This window comes from Ammospiza caudacuta, chromosome 5 (genome assembly GCF_027887145.1).
Source record: "Ammospiza caudacuta isolate bAmmCau1 chromosome 5, bAmmCau1.pri, whole genome shotgun sequence".
NCBI classification, from domain to species: domain Eukaryota; kingdom Metazoa; phylum Chordata; class Aves; order Passeriformes; family Passerellidae; genus Ammospiza; species Ammospiza caudacuta.
The window spans coordinates 7,411,862-7,434,453 of NC_080597.1; the positions used below are offsets into that span (position 1 = coordinate 7,411,862).

General features: G+C 41.2%; 1 protein-coding gene across 2 annotated transcripts in view; it reads right to left on the reverse strand.

The window, feature by feature from the left end:
* Nucleotides 1-22,592, reverse strand: part of WNT7B (Wnt family member 7B) — an 89,366-nt gene that overhangs the window by 29,469 nt on the left and 37,305 nt on the right. For both annotated transcript variants that reach the window (XM_058805152.1, XM_058805151.1), the window contains exon 2: nucleotides 9,757-9,983. In XM_058805152.1, coding sequence (XP_058661135.1) covers nucleotides 9,757-9,983 — 227 coding nt within the window. The remainder of the gene's footprint in view (nucleotides 1-9,756; nucleotides 9,984-22,592) is intronic.

Below are 22,592 nucleotides of genomic sequence, written 5' to 3' on the forward strand. Positions count from 1 at the left end.
TCTGCCTTTAAAAAGAGGCTTTCAAAGCCTCTTTAATAGCACTTACAATGAAAGGTTTAAAGTTAAGCTTGTATTGTGTAAAAAAAAGCACTGCTGGAGTCAGTTCCCCGCTTGAATACTGAGAGATTGACTACTTTAAAATGCTAGATTCGCTTTTTCAAGTCTCTAAATAACAGATTATAGAGTCCTCTTGCTTGCTTGCTTTATTTCTCTTTTTAATTTTCCTCTTCTATCAGTAACAAAAATATTATTCTTCACAGTCTGAACATCAGTAAGAAATAAACTACAGTCATGCACAATTTAATCCAATGCTAAAAGGTCAGGCATGATACGCACGAAGGAAATTTTGTCAATTAGAAAATGAGGTATTTGTCAGATGTAATATTTTGCAATACACCAGCCAGTTTGTTAGGAAAAGAAATTGCTCGTGACTGGAGGCACGATGGCAAACTGCGTGGATCAGTGGTCTAATCCTGAATGCTAAAATATTTGTTTGCAAACCAAAATGTGCAGATAACAAACGCTGTGTTTTTTGTAATGTTTGTACACGCCTCTCTCTGCATTTCAAGTTTTCAGTTTAGAAACAGATCGTTTACCAAACAGAACCTATCCCTAAGAACAGAGGAGGAAAGGGAGGGATGCTGCTACACATGTAACTCTGGAGCCTAATGTTATGTTTAGCCTGTCCTGCTTGGTGTAGAGGTTGGACTAGATGACCAAACCTATCATCTGTAATTCTAGGGAAGAGATTTTGACAACACACTTAACCGCAGTAGTAAAGCTCAGGGAATCTCCAGAGCCATTGGAACCCTGAGTTATTAAGGCATCACACACCAGCAGGTGCTGTCCTGCACTCCCTGTCACCCTCCACAAAGAATTTCCCCTCTCATGGCAAGGCTTGGCAGCACCTGCCTCTTTGCAAAGTTGCTCTGTACTTAAAAAGTCAGATGTTGTATGGTTGATTGTCATTTAACTAATTGGGGTTTAGCTGAATCCCTCTGTGAAGTTCAGCTTCACTTTCAACTTCTGCTCACAACCAAAAGCCAGGAGACTTTTTAGTGGTTCTGGTGAAACCAGTGGCAAAATTTCTACTGACAGCAATAGGACAAGAACTTGGCCCCTGTCCTTTTGGATGGAGCCCAGCCCCACTTTATTTGACTTTTAATGTCATTTGCCTTCCTGTCTTAAGCATGCATTGCATTCTAAGTCATTGACCAATAGGATTGGGATGCAGAAGTAACTAATGAATCAGCATGCTATGGAACAATTATACTCAGCAATAAAAATATTTAAAAATGACACTAAATGAGCATTAATGTTCCTTGGAGGCATTTGGAAGTAAGGAAATGCCAAGCTTAAAGCTGTTATGCAAAGTTAGCCCTGTGTCCAAATCTTGGTACAGAACTCAACTAAACCATAGCCTAGAATTTGTACACTATCTTTTCCACAGGACCTCTGACTGACTCATCCCAAGGGAAACCAGAAAAGCAATATGGAAAATGTTACCCTGAATAGCTACAGACAAAGCTAAAAGAGAAAAGGAAGATTTTTGTGCTGAGCAGGAAATGATCATCACAGACCCAAGGCCCCATCACCTGTTCCTGCCCCCTTTCCACCACACCCAAGCACACAAGTAGGATGATCAAATTCCAAAACTTATGAGTACCCACCCCTCTCCCCCCAAAAATGTTTATTTTCCATACTGGCACTTAAATGGAGCAATTGCAAACAATAAAAAGGTCCATTTAGATTTGGACCATGGAAACAATGTGTTAAACCCCATGCCCATGCCAGTCCATTGGTTTTTCAGGAGATCTGAGGTTTAGGGTCATAGGAAGACAGGGTGTTGTTCCATATGATGTTTCCTACCAAGCTGTGCAGGGTAATGGGCCCTTACATCCCAGAAAACCCATGGAAGCATGTGAGAGCAGTGATCCAGAGACTTGAGTCTCCCAAGTTACAGTTCTTGGCATTAATTTACATCAATGCATGGAGCAAATTTAAAATTAAGTGCTCTGAAAACAAAAATGGAATCCTTCACAGTCAGATATGTCAGTGTATTTAAATTTGAAAATGTCTACAGAAAAGCACCTGTTCCAAGAAAATCTTCACTTTTATATGAAACAGAATGAAACAAAAGCCCTCTCCTTAGAATGGAAATTCCAGATTTCATTCAGATCAGTAACCACCATTCCCCATCCAGCTGCAAGCCACACACAGTTCACCAAGTAATTGTATTACCATATTAGTGCTGTGTTTGGAATAAGGATGTCTGCCTTTTAAAGAAAGTCTGCTGCCAAATAGGTAAATATTTAAATGGCAACAAGAACATTTTAATTTAAGAGAATTTATACTATTCTTCACACATAGGGCCCTTGAGGGAAGAGAAAATACAATTGAGCTATACTTGAACTGAACAGTAAAACCTTACAAAAAGACAAGGAAGTGGAGAAGATAATTTGAGATATATAAACATCTGTCTGTTCATGGCTGGAAATTATATGCTGTAGACTATATATGCTTTTATTTCTTGTATAGGGAGGCAAAGAAATAAAGGTTATAAAATTAATGTGGCAAACTGACAGTTTTTCTAGTAAAGTAAAACAAAATTTATTTCGGTCAACTCATAATTTACAAATGGTACCGTCCATTAATGTTTGTCTTTTCTCTTATGATTTACAATGTACTTTGAAAACATTACTAAGGCCTCCCTGAATCATTTTTAGGTTCTGACATCTAAGAAATTTTTAAAACACAGAGAAATTATCATCCACAAATGTTCAAATTGATTCACCAAGCTGGGAATCCTCTATCCTGTCAAAATAGGATGTTTCATTAATACAACAGTACTTTCTTAGAATAAAAAGATATTTTTCTTTTTCTAAAAATATCCAAGTGACAGACATTAAGACATTAACCTACCACTCCCACAATAACCTGTCTCCTCAGTTTAAAATGTAAAATTCTTAGCACCTTCAGGGTTTCATAACCTTTTTACTGCTCCTTCACAACCTCAACTACCGCCAGCTGGGAGGGTTTATTTTCCTTTTCTGGTTTGGGTTACTGTCTTACCTTGTTACTTGTGATAGTGAAAAGCTTATCCAACATTCAACAGTAAGAAAGTATGAACAGTTTGAACCAACTCCTCAATTTCCCTCAAAGATGATAATGCAAACTGAAATGCCCTCTCACATGCTTTGCCTTGTTATTGCTGCATTATCGCACCTTTTCCCCAGTGCTCAGCTTTCAGCTGAGAAGAAATGCACTGAGGAAACTGTTCTGCTAAGGCAGCTGCCTCTGAGCACTTTTCTCACTGCCTGTAGAATAACTCAGACCAGCACACAGGGCTTTGGGTGGAGCAGCTCAGCTCCAGCATGGCCTTTCTACCTCTGTAAGGCAACTTGTGGGACAGCCCCTGACGCACCAGAATCCTTCTAACATAAGGAATATATAATACTATATAATAGCAGTATACTATTATACTATATATATAATATTCTGTGTATTATTATACTTACTAGCTATATATATTACTATATATAGCTAATAACTGAGAACAAATAGATTGGACCTCCTTAAGGTCAAATATATTTTAGTTTCTTCTTCCAGCAACAACATGCCACTTGTGAAAATAAAGGTGCTGTTTGGGACATTTTAAGGGGAGGCTTTGCAGTGACTGTTTGCAGGGTGGTAAATCTTTCCTGCAAAATGAACATGCAGAGGAATTCCACAGATTTTGGGGGTTTTGTCTCTTTACTGCCTGCCAATTATCTAGCTGCTAGGGGTGGAGATTCATCATGCATGTCTTTTTAGTTTTGGGGTTTTTTTTTCCATTTAGGCTAATAATGAGAAAACTCTCCTTCTCCAAATAACCAAGAAATATCCAACTTATTATGCACCACTGTGCTTCTATTAAGAGTCATGCTTGCTTAAGCCACAGATCATTGTTTGCCATGGTATTCATAGTTTAACTAAATCAAACAGGCAAATGCAATGACTCCACGTGGAAAATGGACACCAGCAGTCACTCCAAGTTGGCGACATGAGCAATGAAGACACAGTTTGTGTTGGTCATACATCACCTTCTGGAGCTGCACACATCCTCAGTACAGACTGCAGCCTATTGAATGCATCCTGTGCACCTCTGTCCTGGAATCCCAGACAGCCTGCTGCACCAGGAGCTGAAAGTTGATGCCGTGCCCTCAGAAGCCACCCCTCACACTGGAAGGGTTTTACTACATCCTAGCACCGACAGAGAAATCCAGTTCAAATTACTGAAAACAGATTTATTTCTGCTCTGTTGCTTGAATGCTCAAAGAACATTGTTGTCCGGGCCCGTGCTATACGACAACAACAAAAAACCCCAAATTTTTCCACTTTAGGTCCAAAAGCCACTGTGCAATTGAGGTTCCCATAGCTGACAAATGCCTAAACCAATCATAGCACCTACTGCTATGACAAAGATAATTACGGCCTTTCCGTCGGTGAAGTGTGTACCCTGCTCTGTATCATATTTAAAATAATCTAATTCCAACTCATTTTCCCCCTCCAAATTGTTTCCAGCTGTACAATTCCTCTTTTTCCCCCATATTGTTTTTATTGGATATAGTGCAAGTTCATAAAGATAGATTTTCCCGTAATAAATACGCAGATGTTAGAATAATAAACATACAGTCAACCTGATATATGAATATTACTAAGCCTTAACAAACATATAACAAACAACATAAATCGATTTTAAAAAATTGAAAATGAGAATATAAAGTAGCAGAGAAAGAAATGGCAGGAGAAAATAAAGGCAAAAAATGAGCTAGCAATGTACTTACTTTAGCAAGCTGTCTGGATTCATTTATGGCTCCCTTTATTGACTTGCTGATAGCATTAAAGCACAGCTATGGTTGTAAAGCATTCCTAAGAATGCCGCCTGTCTTCATGTGTCCCAAGTTTTCTGCTCACACTGAAAGCCAAGCTTCCCAAGTTGGCCAACTCATACCACACTAGACACTACTGTGCTAGATTAATCCATCTGCTTGGACCCAAATATCCATTTTTGGAGAATAATGAGCCTCCCTACTCCTCCCATTTTTGGTAGGAAGTTTTTATGAACATTTGGCATCTCGGTTAAACCATCATCGTAGCCCAGAATAAAAATTACTGGATTCATATGTGGATTCCAAATTTAATTTAGCCTATATATGGCCTGAACAAAGAATAATTAACTGGCTGACACCCCCTCAGCATGTATGATAAGATGCCAACTGCTCCTCCATGACTCCATCACTCAGATATCCTCCATGCCCAATTCCCATGGTTTTCCAGGCCTGCAGCTGAAGCATGGTATCAAGAGGGGACTGACAATGTTATCTGTTTCCAGCACAAAGAGAGCAGGAATCTCTGTTGTTTATGAGTATCTCTCCTTCAGAAGATGTCCCCCTGCCTTTCCCAGTGTTCTGTTTGGAATTATCCATCCTTTTCCCGGTTTATGTGTGCATATGTACAAGTGCATGCTTGTAGAGAGCTGTGAAATTGAACTTTATGTTCTGATTGTGTTTGCCAAAAGTCTCCTTCACCTGGGAGTTAATAAAATCCATGCACAGATTTTGTTGGTTGCTTAAACTGTGGGGTTTTTCTTTCTCCCATCCCTCCCCCTTTCTGCCTGGAGAGTGGATCAAAAGTTAAATTAATGGGAAGAGACAGGAAACTACTCAAGATGTTCTTCTCCTAAACCTCCCCTGGCAAGCAGAGCTGTAACTTCCCTTCAGATGCCTCCTTTCAACACACCAGAAAACTACAGATCAAAACAAAGGGTAAAACATATAACTAAAAAAAAAAAATCCTAACAACAACAACAAAAAACAAACAACAAAATCAACTTCAGAACTCCCTTAGGTTTGGTCTACTTGTTAATATTTCCCTGTCAGGTGTCCAATATAATGATTTTCCAAACCACTGCACCAGTGACACAACCAAATATTGCTAAATCATGCTCGTTTTCCACATCATGAGTTTCAGAAAGGAGACGGGTACAGATCACTTTAGATATCTTGACAGATATATTTTCCAAAACACCAGAACAGCTCAGTTTTGCCCTGGATTTAGCACTGGTAAGAGCTGCCTGTTCACAAGCACTTCAGTTTAAAGCATTCCAGTGGAAAGGGTCAATGCACAAATAATTAGCCACAATAATCCACTGTCAGCATAAGAAAGTGACAAATACAAAAATGTACAAGGACAGCATGAATAAAGTAAGAGCAGGACTGACTTTCTTTGGGGATGGCATGACTATGGAAGAGTTCCCAGCTATAAATATATCAAAATAAGCTATGCATACACAATGCTTGGCAAATTCATCCCATGCTACAGCCTTTGTTCATGCTAGTAATTTAAATTTCTCTGTCACTTTTATGTCTGGCTGCTATAAATCTTTCACATCAACATGAATGCCCCATGATTTCTGCAACTGTTGTTCCATCCCCTGGACTATTTAAATTGTTTTTAATATAGATTCCATGTACTGTATTGGTGGTGCAGCCCTCATTCACTGAAGTACCTCTGTGAATAAATAACTCCTCACTGATCCATGTTAGAGCTTAGCTAATACACTGAGAGCTTCTCCTGGCACAGCAGGATCCCTGGAAATCACCAGGGGGGACATGTGTCCCTGTGTCAGGTCTTCTGGCTTGGTGGTGGGTGGAAGACATGCATGGTTAGAACATAAAGGCACCCAAGAGGTGATGGTAGAAAGAGATGTACATCTGTTGGAGAAACCTCATGTTAGATGAGTCTGAGTGTTGGCTTTGATTTTTGAAGGGGGAGTGTTGCACCAAAATACAAGTTAGAATAACCATAACTCCATGCTTGTCAGTGTGGTGGTAGAGGCTTGGTCAGTAGCTAAAGAGCAGGTCCTCTCCTTCCCATGCAGCAAGAGAATGATTAATATGTTATCACTGATTACTTTCCCTCCCGACCTGAGACCTGAATAACTCACCTTCAGTGTTCATCTCCCCCAGGGGGTTCTGGGACAAAGCTTTCCTTTGGGGTGAAGTGAAAAACGTGCCTGTCTTTTTTAGTTTTAGTCCTTTCTCCAGTGTGTTCAGGAAGAACCAAATGGCTGGTTTAGTGTTTCTGCGTCAGACACATGTTTTGTTACACATGTGAATATTTGTACTTTTAAGTAGTTGGGTTTTTTAATTCTTTGTCCATTTTTTACCTTTTCCCCCCTTGCTAGTGTAATAACACTGCTTCCTAAACCCTATCCTTTTCCTAGGTAATGACCTCATAATCTCTGGGTGCTACCCCAGTAATAAAAGAAATAAAGACTTGTGAATTATAGGTTCCTTTACAGACCTGCATGGAGCTCATCTGGCTCGGCTGGAAGGGGTCATGTAAACCTTCTGCAACTCTTAGAGTCTGTGTGGTTTCACACCCAACAAATGTCAGAGCAGAACTCAGCTGCAACTGCCAAGTTTCATCTGCATTTGGGTTAACCCATAAAAGAACCCACCAAATTCCACTTCAGTCATTTCAGACTTGCAAGGAACCACCCAGGTTCAGTGAACAGGGCAAGAATCTGGTAAATATTTTGGTAAATATGGCTTGAACGGTGGCTCAAGAAAACCCTCGTTTTTTCCAACTTTGTATAGTCTGACCAGCCTGATAGCTGGTCCATCCTAATGACAAAAAATTTCTGTTCCTTGTAGCTCTTACATTGCATAGAAACATTGAGACTGAAAGCACAACTACAGCTTATCCTCTTTAGGCATTTGAAGTGCCCTCATTTGCAAAGTCTTGGAGGATGAAAGGAGTCTCTGGTGAAGAGGGTTGCTACCCACAAACACAGTGATGAAGATGGTGAGGCAGCACAAGATCCTCAGCTTGAAGAGGAGAGCAGAAGTGGTGGAAGCCTTTTCACTGGAAAGCTTTGAGATGACACCCATCCTTGTACAACCCTCCAGAGTGGCCCTTCTCAGGCCATAAGGGATCTCACAGAAGGTAAGACAACTCACTTATCTAAGGTCAGGGCGTGCCTGCAAGCTTTGGCAGATGAAAACAGAGCATGAAGAAGCACAGAATGCTTGGCAGATGCACATTTTCTGACAGCAAGGTAATTCTGGTTACCAACCAAAATTAAACAAACATAATACCAGCCAAGGAGGACCAGACCATGCTTCTAACAGTCAAGACAAGTCACTAGATTTTTCTTTCTGGCTCATTTAAATTTGAAGGTAGAAGTCAAAAGTTAGGTTAATCGCTGAATATGATGCCTTGAGAATGTAATGTAAAGCTCACAAAATATGACAGACCCTCTGCAAATTTAAGTCAATAGCCCAATGCCAATGGATTTATTCCCTTACAACACTTTGCAGATGAACCACTGTGTCCTTAACACAACCAGACCTCAGCCAGACTCTCAGATTTGGATGTTCTTTCAAAAAATATTCCATTCCTTTGTTGACCCAAACTTACTTCAGTTTTTGGCATTCATTTCACAAGGGTGTCAGACAAAAACCCTGACACTTTGACCACCACTAAGCATCACCATGTGAGTCAACACCTCCTTGCACAGATGAAACTAAATGTTATGCCTTTTTTCATACAGTATTAATGAGATCTTATGTCTGACCACACTCAGCTGTATTGGAAGCACAAGACTCACCCAAACCATTGAATGTAAGAGGTATCACCCAAAGAAAAATGGGATACAAGAAGTATAGGCTACAACCCCACTGAGAAGCTGGATGGTATGACTTTGAGTGCCCTTGAGAGAGCCACACAGCACAATATGTTATCCCAACCCAGAACAGCAGACAGGAGAGTGGACAGCCCTTGGGGGAGAGAGGAAAGGTCAGGAATATGTTAAGGATACCCAGCTGGGTGATGAGGAAAATAGTGACCTCAGTGCTGGAAAAAAATTTACATAATCTCCCCTGTGAAATAATACCAGACATAGGGTAAATGAAAAGGTATTGATCTAACTTCTGCCAGCTAGCAGCTTGCCAGGCCAAGGCCATGTATTATTTTCTTTGACTATGTTTCCTGCTTCAAATCACTTGCAGTATTTTCTTTGCAGTATGATAGCAACACTAAAATGTATCATTGCCATATATTGGAAGGCCTGTGTTGCACGCACAGTACTTCCATCAACTATTTGGGACTCTCCCATTACTTAAACTTCTGGGAAGTCTGAACAAAGAATAATTTACTGGCTGACACCCCTTCAGCATGTATGATGAGATGCCAACTGCTCCTCCATGACTTAGATATCTTTCATACTCAATTCCCATGTTTTTTCAGGCCTGCAGCTGAAACACGGGATCAAGAGGGGACTGACAATTTTACCTGTTTCCAGTACAAAGAGAGCAAGAATCACTGTTGTTTGTGTTGTCCCCCACCCTTTCCCAGTCTTCGGTTTGAAATTATCCATCCAGTGGGATTTTTCTTAGCTGCTTTTTGTGAATTTTTGATTGGCCATAATATTCACCACAGGTATCACAACAACGTGTAACATTTTCATGGGCTGTGACCTCGGATGGCTCTGCAGGCACTGAGGCCATTGCTGGGCCTAAATTTGCACAGATATGAGTGACTCCATCTACAGACCACTGGAGACTCCATGTCTCTTGCCAGTGACTTTTCACTGAGTGGAAACACACAATTGTCCTGTTGAACTCCAAGTTATGAACGTTTGCAGGAAAGGTAAGAGCAAACCATCCCAAACAGATCCCCACAGCACTGCAGGGACAGAGACACCCTTACCTACTCGAAGCTCTTGTCCAAAGACCGTTTTCTCTCCCAGAGCAGAGCAGTTCCACCTCCCGTAGCGGAACTGGTACTGGCACTCATTGATTCCCATCTGTGCCCCTTCGCCGATCACAATGATGGCATCAGGGCGGCTCTGGCAGATGGCGCGCTGCCGAGGGGCCAGGCCTGGGATTTTGTTGCAGATTATGTTAGCTCCTAAAGCCACCACGGATGACAAAGCTCTGAAGAGAAAAGCAGAAAGACACGTTATAACCAAATTGAGGTGAGCAGGAGCTGCTGTGTGGCTGGCAGGGCGCTGTGCAAAAGGGGAAGGGTCGGAGGTTGAGTTCCTATAATTATGCCAACTTGGCACAGTCTGGTATAGCAGCCTGGAAATCTTGCAGTAATTCCTGGTCTGGTTTGTGCCAGAAGAAACAAAGAAATTTAATTTTGGCGCTTTTGTTTCCAGACATCAGCTTGTGAGATGTGGAAAGACAGACTTATTTAAAATCGAAATATAGTGATAAGCGATCATCCACAAATCTCTGAAATTACTTTGAATTCAGTTTCAGAATTAGTGTTTTAGTTACTGCAGCCAGTTCATTCACCCCTCATTTGAAAAAGTTAAGCACAATTTAGAAAATTACTTGACCCTACCAACTCTCTTGCCCATTATTACGCTCAGGTTATTGAATGATTAATGAAGTTCTCCAGCACAACTGTGCTTTTAGATCTGGCAAACATAATGGAGCGCATAGAAGTTGTCCTTAATATGTGCCATCCAGGCTAGAAACATTTGCACCTCTCATTCTTAAAGTATATTTTCAGAATTCATTAGGAAGTTTGCATATAACTTGCACCTGCCATATGTTTTCACTTGAGAACATTTATTTTTCATTTTCCAGCTCACTTTTCAACATCTTCACAGGCTCATTTTTCAACATATTTACAGCCTACTTTTTAAATGGTAATATCTTGAACAAAATAGGACAAGATGGGTAGATGTTCAGTGATGCCTCTGGTCACTGAGTACCCTCCAGGCCCATGGAGATGCTTCAGCTGGCTCTGGACAGACAGACAGACTGCCCATGATCCTGCTTCCCACCTTGAACACCAGCCCAGGCCTTTCATCTTAGTGTTAAAAATTTCCCACTGGAAATGCTCCCTTGGGGAAATGCTGACTAAAATTAAAGGCTAATTATAAAAGAATTTGTCAACTTCATCACAAGGTAACTGCAAAGTTACATAAATGCTGCATTTCAATTAAATCAGTGTTTAATTTTATCATTTCAATAGGATACAGTAAAGCCAGAGCAAGGAGGGTGAAATACTGCTATTCCTGTGGAATGGATATTCCATGATGATCCACTCTGCCTTTAGTAGGTATTTTTGCACTTTTTCCAAAGTTAACAGTCCATGAGAAATTCACCACTGGTGGGTTTTTGTTTATGGCAGCGCAGGGGGGTTGTGGATACAGAAATAAGGGATCACCCAGCAGGTGCATGCCTTGTTGTTCTGCCTATTAAACAGAAGTAAGAACAAAAAGTAGTTTCAGTCTGACCACTCCCAGTGTTGGAGCAGGAGTGCTCAGATCTGCAGCTTTAATTTGTGTTCCTCTGGATGCTGAGCAACAAAGCTGGAGCACCAACTGGAGTAAGAGAGTCCCTGAGATTCATGCAGGTTTTGAGCTAAGGGGTTTTTTCCTGGCAAAAAGTATTTCTCCTCTTAAAAATTAAAAAAAATAATAAATTTAAATAATTATGTCTTTAAATTGGGACTTTCCAAGAGATGCGATAATCTTAAAAAAGTATTATGTTTGATACAAGGACAAGATTCGCTTTACAGTGGCTTATGACCTTTATGTTATGGCTTCAAAAGCTAATGAAAATCACAGAGGAAAGTATCAGTACTTTTTTTTTTTTAATCACACACTTTTCAATATTGAGAAGTAAAAGTGTTATTTTCTTTGAAAGGTCATGGAGCTTTTCTCTCTCTGACTTCATCCACTTTCCACACAAAGTAGGATGGACATTCTGAAAATATTCATTAAAATACAAAGGAAAGCATTTTACCTTAACAAATGATGTGTCAAATTCAGAATCATAGACTCTTTGAGGATACTAAAATGCTGTGCCCCGTTCTTGCCCCATCCCCTCCACCTGGCTTTGCCCATTTCCCTGGGACAGACCAGGTGCCCAGGCTTCCTGCAAGACCTTCCCACCTGGAATCCCATTTCCACTGCTGCTTCAGACACTGACCCTTCCAGGAAAATCTAGCCCTGAGCAAATCCGTGGTTGTCTCCTAAGAAAGAGACATGCACAAGGCATTCAAAATTCCATCTGATGCTTGGCACATGCACAAGACACCCAGTTCTGGTCTTGTAGCTGCCTGATGGTCACCAAGTTACTGAGGCCATGCCACCAACTTACTAGCAAAACTTACACCTAAAAATTATTTGTATGTTATAGAAATACTTTTTTAAAAATTAAAAAATGTATAAAACTGTGCCATAACTTCCTGACAATATTTTTTGAACTGCTGGGTTTCCACAGTTTCCACTAACTATTCTCAAGTTGAGCAGCAAAATCCTTACGACTTTCAAAACAAAGGAAAGCAAGAATTGGCCACAGCATCTAAACATATAATTTTCAGTTAAGTTGCTTCCTTCATACATGTCCCTGCTGTCTCATAATTAGGTTAAAGAATATATTCTTTGGGCTCCCATTGTTTTTTGGAGCAGGCTTTGGTCAAAATATTTTAATACAGTGGGTCAGTTTATTCATCCAGAAAATAAGCACAGTCATACCTGCTTCAGAAGGTATTGTGAGGGTATTATGTTATTATAATTATAATTATTGTGTGCTTGTGAAATGTATTATAACAATTAAACTACAATTATTGGGGGTGGAAGGGGTCTTGGTTTTTCTATTACTTCCAGAAACTTCCCCCTCTCTGGCCTGAACTTACCAACATACTCCCTCAGACTTGTTTAGCCTACTTTTAAATTGTTACACTGCCAAAAGAAATGCTGAATCATGAAACTGAGGTTTTGGAAAGCTTTATTTTTATTAAAGAAATGCACCCAACAGCATTTCAAGCTTCCTCTCCTCCATTTCTTGTGGCGTCCCTCAGTTTGTGCATCCATCACACATTCGGGAGGGTTGTGATGAGCTCCTGCCCCTTGGCAGGTTGAAGGCTAAATTACTTTTATTCAATTTATAGCTGTCAAAAGGCAGATCCTCCATGCCACATTTTGGCATCCTCTTTCATCTAATCTTTCTCTGTGGCGCAAATTGCCTTGATCCTTATCACCAGAAACTCCTGAGCGTGGCATTTTGTTAAGATTTCTGATGCAGTTTACAGTAATTGCAACCATCCTGCACCACAACAGTCTCCACACAGCTCAGAGTGTTCTGCTGGGTCACCCACATGGGCTGTTCCATTAAACACCATCCACATGCCTTATCCAGACAAACAGAGTGAGTGGAATAATGGCACATTTCCTAAGGAATCAGCACCAGGGCCTGGCATATGGAGAGCTTTGACATTTCTTCATGCCTATGCCATTAATGCAAGAGAAACAGCAGCACTGAAATTGAGCAATATCTATAAACAGAATTATGCCCAAATTTAAAAGAACAACAACAATCCCCCCCCCCCCCCCCCCCAAAAAAAAAAAACACAGGAAAAACCCAAACAACCCAACAAAAACAAACAGAAAACCCACACAGAAATAAACAGAAAAACCCATCAGATCTGGGCTTGGATTGGACCTTGCAGTTCAAACTTCCATCAAATTACACCTGATGAACACGATTTTGGAAGGCTTGGTTTCTGCATAAGAATTCTGAAACATCAGGGGTTTTATCATTTGAGAAAATAACTACAACTGTGTCACAGCAAGCAGAAAAACAGGGCGGTGGGACAAAAGTTTCAGCCTATTTTCTGAAATACTGCTGGCTTACTGGTGCAAAGACAGATGAATCCTGTCACAAAAAGAGAAATTTCTCTTTCCAAATGTATTTCCTGTTACAGTTGTATCTCCTCTGTAGCACCTAAGCAACTCCAGCTCCCCTTTTCACAAAGTGAAATGGAAATTATTAGATATTCTAAGCCAGTCATAAAAGTAAACGTCTTTGAAATGCTTCAGAAATTAAGCACTAAGGCCACTTGAGTTTCAAGAACTGCTTGTTGGAAGAGAAATGTACTCCTCATTCCTGGCTGGCTTGCTGGAGTCTCCATTTTATGTTTGCAAAAGCGAGCATTCACCTAACTTGAGCACGAGTAATATCATTCATTTCAAATATTATCATGTCCTTGCAACTTCTGATTAATTTTACATATAAGAAGATCATCATCATGTGAACTGCAGTTTACAGTCTTTGCATGAGTGGAAAATATATAAAGTAAATCTTTATAATGGACAGCTGTACAAGCACATGAGAGGAAAAAAATTTAAATTTTATTATTGTTAAAAGAATCTGAATTTTGATAAAATTATAAAAGAGAACTGTCTATTTATAGATGAAGAGCAGTAACTGACCAATCTTAGGAGTTGTCCCCAAGCTCCTGCACAGGCACAGGTGAGTACTGAGATTTCTTCTAGGAGCTTAATATGCTATTCTGACAAATACACGACAAAAGATGTAAAATAAGAGATTAAACCAACAACACATTGCATATAGGTGAAACAATCAAGTTGATTTTAACCTTTTGGTTAAAAAAACTAAAAAGTTGCCTTAAAAATTCTCTGCCAGTCTGTGCTCCCTGGGCAAATTACATTTTATTGGAGCTCAGGACTGGTGTCAAGAACTTCTTCTCCTCCAGCACCATCCCTCACTTGCATTCCTGACTGCACAACAGCCCAGCACACACTTCCCACCAAACCAGCCCTGCTGCAAGACCTTGGGTAGACAATTGTAGGGTCACTGTGATCCCACCCCAGCTCCGCTTTCTGACATTCACCTGAAACTGCTCTTGGGCAGGGGGTTTGTTTTCAGCAAGGAATGAAGGCATTTAGCCACACGAACCCCATTAACAGCAGAGGAGTTGTGCAGCTTTTTGGCACACTGTACAGAAAACTTACCCCACCACCTCTGACAAAAAAAAAAAAAGAAAAAAAATCCACACAGAGTATTCTTTGTTAGCAGGAGCCACCGAGGTATTTTGTGGTGACATTGCGACACATCTGAAACCGAACACCACTACCAAATGGTTGACTTAATTAAGAATTCCTAAGTAAATATTTTGAGTGCGTATCAGTTGCAGAAATTGGCAGGAGTGTCCTGGGCTCTGAATGCCATATGCATTTGTTTAGGCTTTCAGTTTTGCTTTCCACCCTGGCTTCGGGAAATCGCTGTTGGGCACATGTGGGATTGAAGAGGAAACGCAGCAAGGCTGCGTGGCTCAGCCCTGTGTGCCCTTCCCTCTGCTGGGCTCCAGACTGGGGGCTGTCAGAGCCCAGGACATCCCTCTGGCTGCCCTGGAGGATGAGAGACCCTGGCACAGAGTCAAAAACACCTGTGCCTTCGATTTACCAATTACCAACTTTGTGTGAAGATTTACAAGCCACGAGAGTTTGAGTAGAAAGATGGTCAATTTATCACCAGGTGAAAATGTAGAATTTTGGGGGTTTTAGAATGAGGGTTCAGGAGGCAAGATGGAGGAATCTGGGCATGTCCTGTCCTTCTCCTTCTTCTTGTCCTCCATCCTCAGCTATGATGGTGACAGCTCTGAATTGGTTTAGAGTACAGACAGACTGTCTAACATAAGCGATAGGTATTGGAAAATTATTGCAAGTAATGTACACGTAGTTTTTAGTATAAAAAGATAACACGACCCCAAAGGCATTCAGTGTGCCATGAACCAATGTGCTGGACAGATCTCAGCAGGTCACAAAGACAATGTATTAAATAAGAGCAAATAAACAACCTTGAGAAGGAGAGCCAGGCAATCCCATCTTCTTTTTCACTCTTGGGACTGGGAAAAAGAGACTTTCTAACACCTTGGGGTCATCTCGAAACCAGAGACCCCGTCAGGGGGCTGCACACAGACCTGTTCACTCCCACCAAATGAAAGGCAGAGATTTCTCTGTGGATCTCACCCAAAAAAGTGCCTGATATCCCATGCAGTATGCGTGCTGGCACGGCCAGGAGGAATGGGTGAGTTGAGGGATGACCAACACAAGGGCTGAGCCTGCCTTGGGGTGAATGCCTGCTTGAGAGAGGAGTGGGGCATGCCCCCCATCCCTCTGTGCCACAGTGATCAGGGAACACCAGCAAAGCCTTGGATCACACCCTCCCAGCTGGATGGCTGCTGTGAACCATTGGGCTTCAGCAGAAGGAGGGGAGACACTGCCTGGGATGCCATTCACAGATCAGCACCAGCCTCCTGAACATTCCTGCTGTTCACTCAGCAAGAGAAAGCTGATTTTGACACATATCTTGTTTGCTGTATGACTGGTCCACTGCAATAATTTTTAATAATTTTTCAGTGAGGCAACACTTGATACGTAACAGCAGGGTGTCTTGAAGACTGTTACATCTGTAGGTTACCTGTATTCAACTTTTTCACACCAACACAAGGCTCATGGAGAACAGAAATGCCTCATAGGCCTCATGTGTCCTATTGTAAAAGCTGCACTAGCAAAATTACATTTCCATTTGACATTCACTGTCCTCCAGAATTTTTATGGCAAACTACTGTATAATGGGGGTTTTCTTTCTTGTCTCAAATCACTTTACTCTGGGGGCATCTTGTTATATGGTGGAAAACACATCCTGTGGATATAAAAATTTATAAAAATAAAATTGGGTGTTAAAATACCTGAAGTGCGGCAAATAATTCCAAAGGAATTTGTGTTTCAATAACTGATGGGTTTGCTAAACCAAAGAAAATTGATAGGCCAGTGTCTGAAAGCTGCAGGAAGGTAGCAATTCTAGCATTCTCCTGGGCAATTCATGGAAGGCTGGAATATTCCTGCTTTGGTCTTGTCAGTGATGAAGGTGGTGACATACATGGTGCAATTGAACTTATCTGAATAAGCTTAATGAAAAATGATGTTGATATAAAATTATTTGATTCCTTTTACAAACAGAGCTTTATCAGATTAAGAAATCAAACTGAAACACTTTGTTTCAAACAGTTTTTTTCTTTTTTTCTCTATAAGGAGTGTTAGCAGGACCTACCAGTCCAGCTCTGCAAAAATGCACATGCCTCACCTTGCAGAGTACCAAGCAGCTTCCACCCTCAGTAACAACAAAATCCATTCCTCAGTGCCAAGATGCCCCTTTAAGCACTTACAGCTGGTATTGATGTCTAGCACTATAATTTGCCTTCCACCCCATTTCTGGCTCTCTTCAGTACTAGAAAGACCCACAACAATATCTGGTGGGCAGGCACAGAGCTGTTTGCTGGGCAGCAACACCACTGCAGAATAACCAAGGTGGGATATTGCAGTTCTCCTGGCATGGAATGCAGCTTTGAGATACCAAAGTGGCTGGAAGGGATAACTCACAGATTTTCTGTGTCTATGCAGAAACAGTTCAGTACCATAGAAAAATGAAAATTTCTATGTGAAGTGCCCTGCTGCCTTGACAATAGTCCCAGTTTGGTTGTGCAACCCTGAGCCCTTGTGTTTTTCCTCCTCACTTAACCACCTTCACCTTTCCCTCAAACTACAGTGGCTGGGGGACACCCATTCACAGTGAACACATTTGTGTTGTTCTCACGATGTGGGAAAAACTGGAAAAGAAACGCAAAGTCCCACAGGCAGAAACCACGGACCTCTCCAGGTTTAGCATGAACAGGTAAGAATGAGGAAGACTGTGGGGTTTTAAATTTCTTTTTTTTTATATATATTTTTTATGTCAGAGTTTATTCCTTCACAGGAGAACTGCAATATCCCAGCAGACGTGGGTGGTGAGCCTGCATGAGGCTGGGTGGTGCTGCAGAGGTGCCTCTGTCAGAGACATGCACTGAATTACAGCTACTCTGCATCTCCAGCACCAAGGACGGGAGGGAGGATGCACCTTCCACATCACCTCGCAAAGAAACAGATTCTGCTCCTCGGAATCATGGAAGAGTTTGGGTTGGAAGGGACCTCAAAGCTCATCCAGTCTCACCCCCTGCCATGAGCAAGGACACCTTCCACTATCCCAGGCTGCTCCCAGCCCCATCCAGCCTGGCCTTGGGCACTGCCAGGGCTGGGGCAGCCACCGCTGCTCTGCCAGGGCCTCCCTTTCCACTGGAGCAGCTTGCTCAGGTTGGCACAGGTTGGGTACAGGTTCTGCTCCCAGGACAGGCTTGTGCTAGGGCTGGACACCCAGCTTTAAATTACCTCCCTGGGCTGGCTGCAACTCCAAGCAAAAGTGCCCTGAAAGTTCCTTTCAGCCTGCATTGCTCAGCTAAGCTCCTGCAAAGCCTTGATTTAGGAAGGAAAATTATTTTAGGACCACCTTACTAAACACAAGAGGTCTATCAGAGATTTCAAGGTGCTGACACCCTTTGTGTTTTCCTGGTCATGCAGTTCTATTTGCTTCCATGGAAAATTTGTTGTCAACTGCAAGTCAGCCCAAGTCAATGTACCAGAATATGGCCCTGTACAAAGACCTCATGCTGAATGCCTGATCCCAAAATAAATTAAGAAGGTAGAGGTGTTACACTAAGGAAGTTGCAAAGGAAATGCAGAGTGCATAAATGCTTCACTTGGTAGGTTTTCTATACTTTTAATTAATAGTATTAGAAAGAAAAAATATGTAACCCATTTTTAAGCAAATAGCAAATGGCTCTTGGAAATATTTTTTTAATAGTCTCTTAGTGTGTTAACTAATTTTGTCTCTCAGTTTCTGAGTCTGTTCCCCTATAAGAAAATTATTTACAGCCTTTCTTGTACCTTCACACCAGCTGTAAGAAAAACTGCTTGGCACTTCCATGGAGCAGGTCTACATTCTCTCAACCCAGCAAAACTCCCCACTGGCTATTGGTGATCATGGAAAGAGAAATTCTGATCCATCGGATAGATAATTTATTATTAACTCCTTTCAGGAATTACCCTACTGAAGTTATGAGACAGTTTGTCCATTTGAGATTATACATGTTGGTTAGACACGGAAATAGAGTTTGATCAGACCTTCAAATCTGTACCTAAAAGTTGGATATTACTATAAAATAGCTTCAGTCTGAGAAAGTCTCAAGTGTGGATAAAAAGGGGGGCACTCCTCAGAAACTGCAAAATATAAAAGTTTATTTCCTATGCAGATTTCCAAGCATTTAAAACATTATTGTATGCTCCATGTGGGCTTTGTGTGAACAACTCATCTCTGTTTTATAATCTGAACTGTCAACACTGGCACAAAATAATGTGACACCAAACATGGCTATCTATGAATGTCTAAGGTTTCTTTCAGCTACTTATTTCAAAATTTTAATTCTGAGTGATATAAGAGGCCTGCTAAACCACACAGTAACTTTTCTAGTTCCCTGGCTTGTTGAGCCTATTCCAGGTGTTCAGAAGGATTAGCAAAAGTCACTTTGAGTTGTTTTTCTAGAGGGAGTTTCTAAATTTGGTGTGCAGCCATAAAAGTCTTGCATCTGTGTTATTATCCCAGTGGCCCGTGCTGGGTGTGCCCTTGGTGTTTTGAAAATCACTGTAAGCTTGTGAAAGCAGCTGGATGGAATACTTCTCCTTCTGAAAGCCTCTCTCAAGAGATCCCACACACACTGTCAGTCAGACACACCCAGGCATTTACCTGCCTTTTTGTAAGGTGGCATATTGACCCCAATTTAGCTGCTTCTTGCCTTAAAACTGAAGATGCTGCTGACTATGAGCATCTTGAATTCCTTTTTCCTGCAGTTCTCTTTCTGAATTTGATAATTTGAAAAAATCTCTTTATGGCCACGCAATTCAAAGAATGAAGAGGTTTAAAGAGGTAGGTGATGAGGACTCTCTGGAGTTCACAGCTGAGCCTGCAGAGGTGATGCTAAAACAGCTCTACCAAAGTGAGCCACGTGCAATCTGTAGGGGCTATGGGCAGCTGATGGCACACACAGCATCAGCCAGTGAGCACCCAGAGCAGGTTAAGCCTGGCTTAACAGCCACATCTGAGCCACAGTCCAGTCTCCATCATCAGCCAGCCCCACACTCACAGAAATCTCCTTTCACTACCAACAAATACTCTCATTTTTCTCCCTGATGCTACCATTCTTTTGCCACTGATCTTTTTAACTTTTTACCCCTAGGTAAAAATTGATACAGAAGCCAGCTTTCTGTCTGAATTACATTTATCTGTTCCACAGAAGAAAAACTTAAGCTAACAGAAGCATCACAGACTATTAGGAAGCTCAGAAATCATCAAATTTTCCTACAACTCTATGACTTAAATATCTTTTAAGAACTATAGTGTGGTGGTACCAGGCATTGGTTTCTCTGGGTCTGGATTGAAGGCACTTGAGACAATAGTTCATGTTTGGACTCAGGTGTTTATTATTTCTTATCAGTAAAACAGTCTCACTACTCTGAGTTTGGTACCTTTTCATTAACAAAGCACAAAATGGCCAACAATCTCTTGTTACAAGGTCTTTTAAGACTAAATTATCCAATTAAGAACTGGCACCTGGATTATTTTCCCTTTTAACCCAACAACTGATCCCACAGAGCTGCAATGCAGACTTTTCTGCCCAATTACAAAATGCCACCCAAACCCATGAAGAAGAAGAAGGAAGAAGCAGCATGAAGAAGAAACCCAGGATGACACCCTGTGCCCTCCATCTTGCTTCCATCCACAACACACTAAAAATTCCAAAACCTAAATTTCTCCCCAAGTGATCACCTACACTACTCTCTATAATCTGTTTCACACTTTTGTGGATTCCAGTCTATCTTGAAGTCCAGGAAACTTTCTCCATGAATGAGGGTCAGAGTCAGTGCTGCCCTGGGGGTCAGGGCACCCCAGAGCAGACAGAGAAATATTCCCAGTGCCCTGGGTTTCCACATCATACCATGCTCAGAAGATTAATTTGTTTTAAAAGGGTTGTGGCCATAGACAAGGACAGCCATGGACATTCTCTAAGATCTGAAGCCTGCAACCTGCCCCCTCCATTCCCCCAGTGAGCATTTGAACAACACTCAGGCACAGGGTAAGATGCTTGAGGTTCTCCTGTGCAGGGCCAGGAGTTGGACTTGATGATCCCTGTGGGTCCCTTCCAACTCAGAATATTTCAGTGTTTCTATTCTATGATTCTAGGAAATTTCTGCAATTAAAGATCAGGGTTTCTTCTCTGATACCCAATGGGAACAGAATATTTTGTCCCCAGAGGCCTTGCACAGCCCTTTAAGTTGTTTATAAACCTTCTGCAGAATAAAACAGCCCTCATTCAAATTTTCCTCTCATGCATGAGACCTCTGATCATTTCTATCCCCCTTTTCAATGTTCTCTTCCACTGATCCAAGCTTTTCTGCACGAGAAGATAAACCACACATCATGACTGGAATTACAGTCCCTTCTTCTCCTCTCAGGGAAACAAAAACAAGATAACTGCTTTTGCCATTCCACATATTTAGCTCCACTTATTAAAATAGAGTTGAGACCTAAAGTGGCTCTTCAGTCCTTATTCTACAGTGAATTACCATTGCTTCTGACTTCTTCTGTTCCTGCATGGGCTGCACTGCAGCTGTGTAAAACAGGCCCAAAATTATTTTGACTCCTTGTGCCTCACCCCCTCATTAGTGGAACAGCAGCAGTTCAGCAATCAATGTCCAGTTATGAGCACTCCTTTGATTTGCAGCATCTGACTTTGGGAACATGGGGCAGCTGGAGGGGAAGTATGGTTAAAAGCATAGAAAACACATTTGCTTAGATTGTGCTTAATATTTGCATTAGAGGTTTTACTGTCTGAGACAGATCAAGTAAAAGTATCTTCACTAAGTACCTAAAACACACAAAGCTTGTGTTTTAAAAGCACCTATATTAAGAGTCTTAAAAATATTGGATATATTGCTTCCCATTGATACACAGCCTGAATAAATCTACATCAAGTTTTGGTGCAGTATTGAGTGGAATTATGGCATAGGAATCAATTTTTCTAGCAAACAGTATCCAAAGTAGGCTTGATGTGTTTCGGTTTCATTGCACTTCTGAGAGTCAGAGCAACTGCTCAGGAGAATGAGAATTGCTCCAGCTGGAACTGAGAAGATGAGATGAGGTGGTATCACCTCCAGCCTTACTAAGAAGTGAGAAGCCTCACTTCTCTCTTGTCTCCAAAGCCAGAGAAGTTTTTCTTGTAAGGAGCTACATGTGCTGGTGGGAAAGTATCTTTCAGTTGCAGGCTTCAATGCTGTCACCCTTTGTTTAATTTCTAGGCCAGTCTCTACGTTCAAGAGACCCTAGGAGTTAAGAGCTACAGTTCAAATCATTCAGTGCTTCTGAATTTTCTGTAATTCATGGCTTTTCTATAAAGTATGGATGATATAAAACTTTCTATCCAGTAACACTTCTAGAATTAAGTGTTTTCATCCAGCTTCTGAGCATTTCATCCCTAGTAAAAATCAAAGTGCCTGATATTATTGGATTACCATTGCATTATGCCATTACCGTGAATCATTAGACTCTGGTTTCTCTACCTCACACATAAAGCATTTATGCCATATCCTCAAGTTTTCCCAGCACAGCCTATATGATCCAGGATGAAAGTTTACTGCCACGGCAGAACAAACATGCAGTATTGGAAGGACATTACTATAAAATAAAACTGAGTGGAAGCTGAAAGCCCAGAGTAACTTTGAGAGCTCGGTTTTGGCTTTCCCCAGAATGGCTCCTTTTTTTTTTTTTTTTTTTTTTTTTTTGTCCAAATTG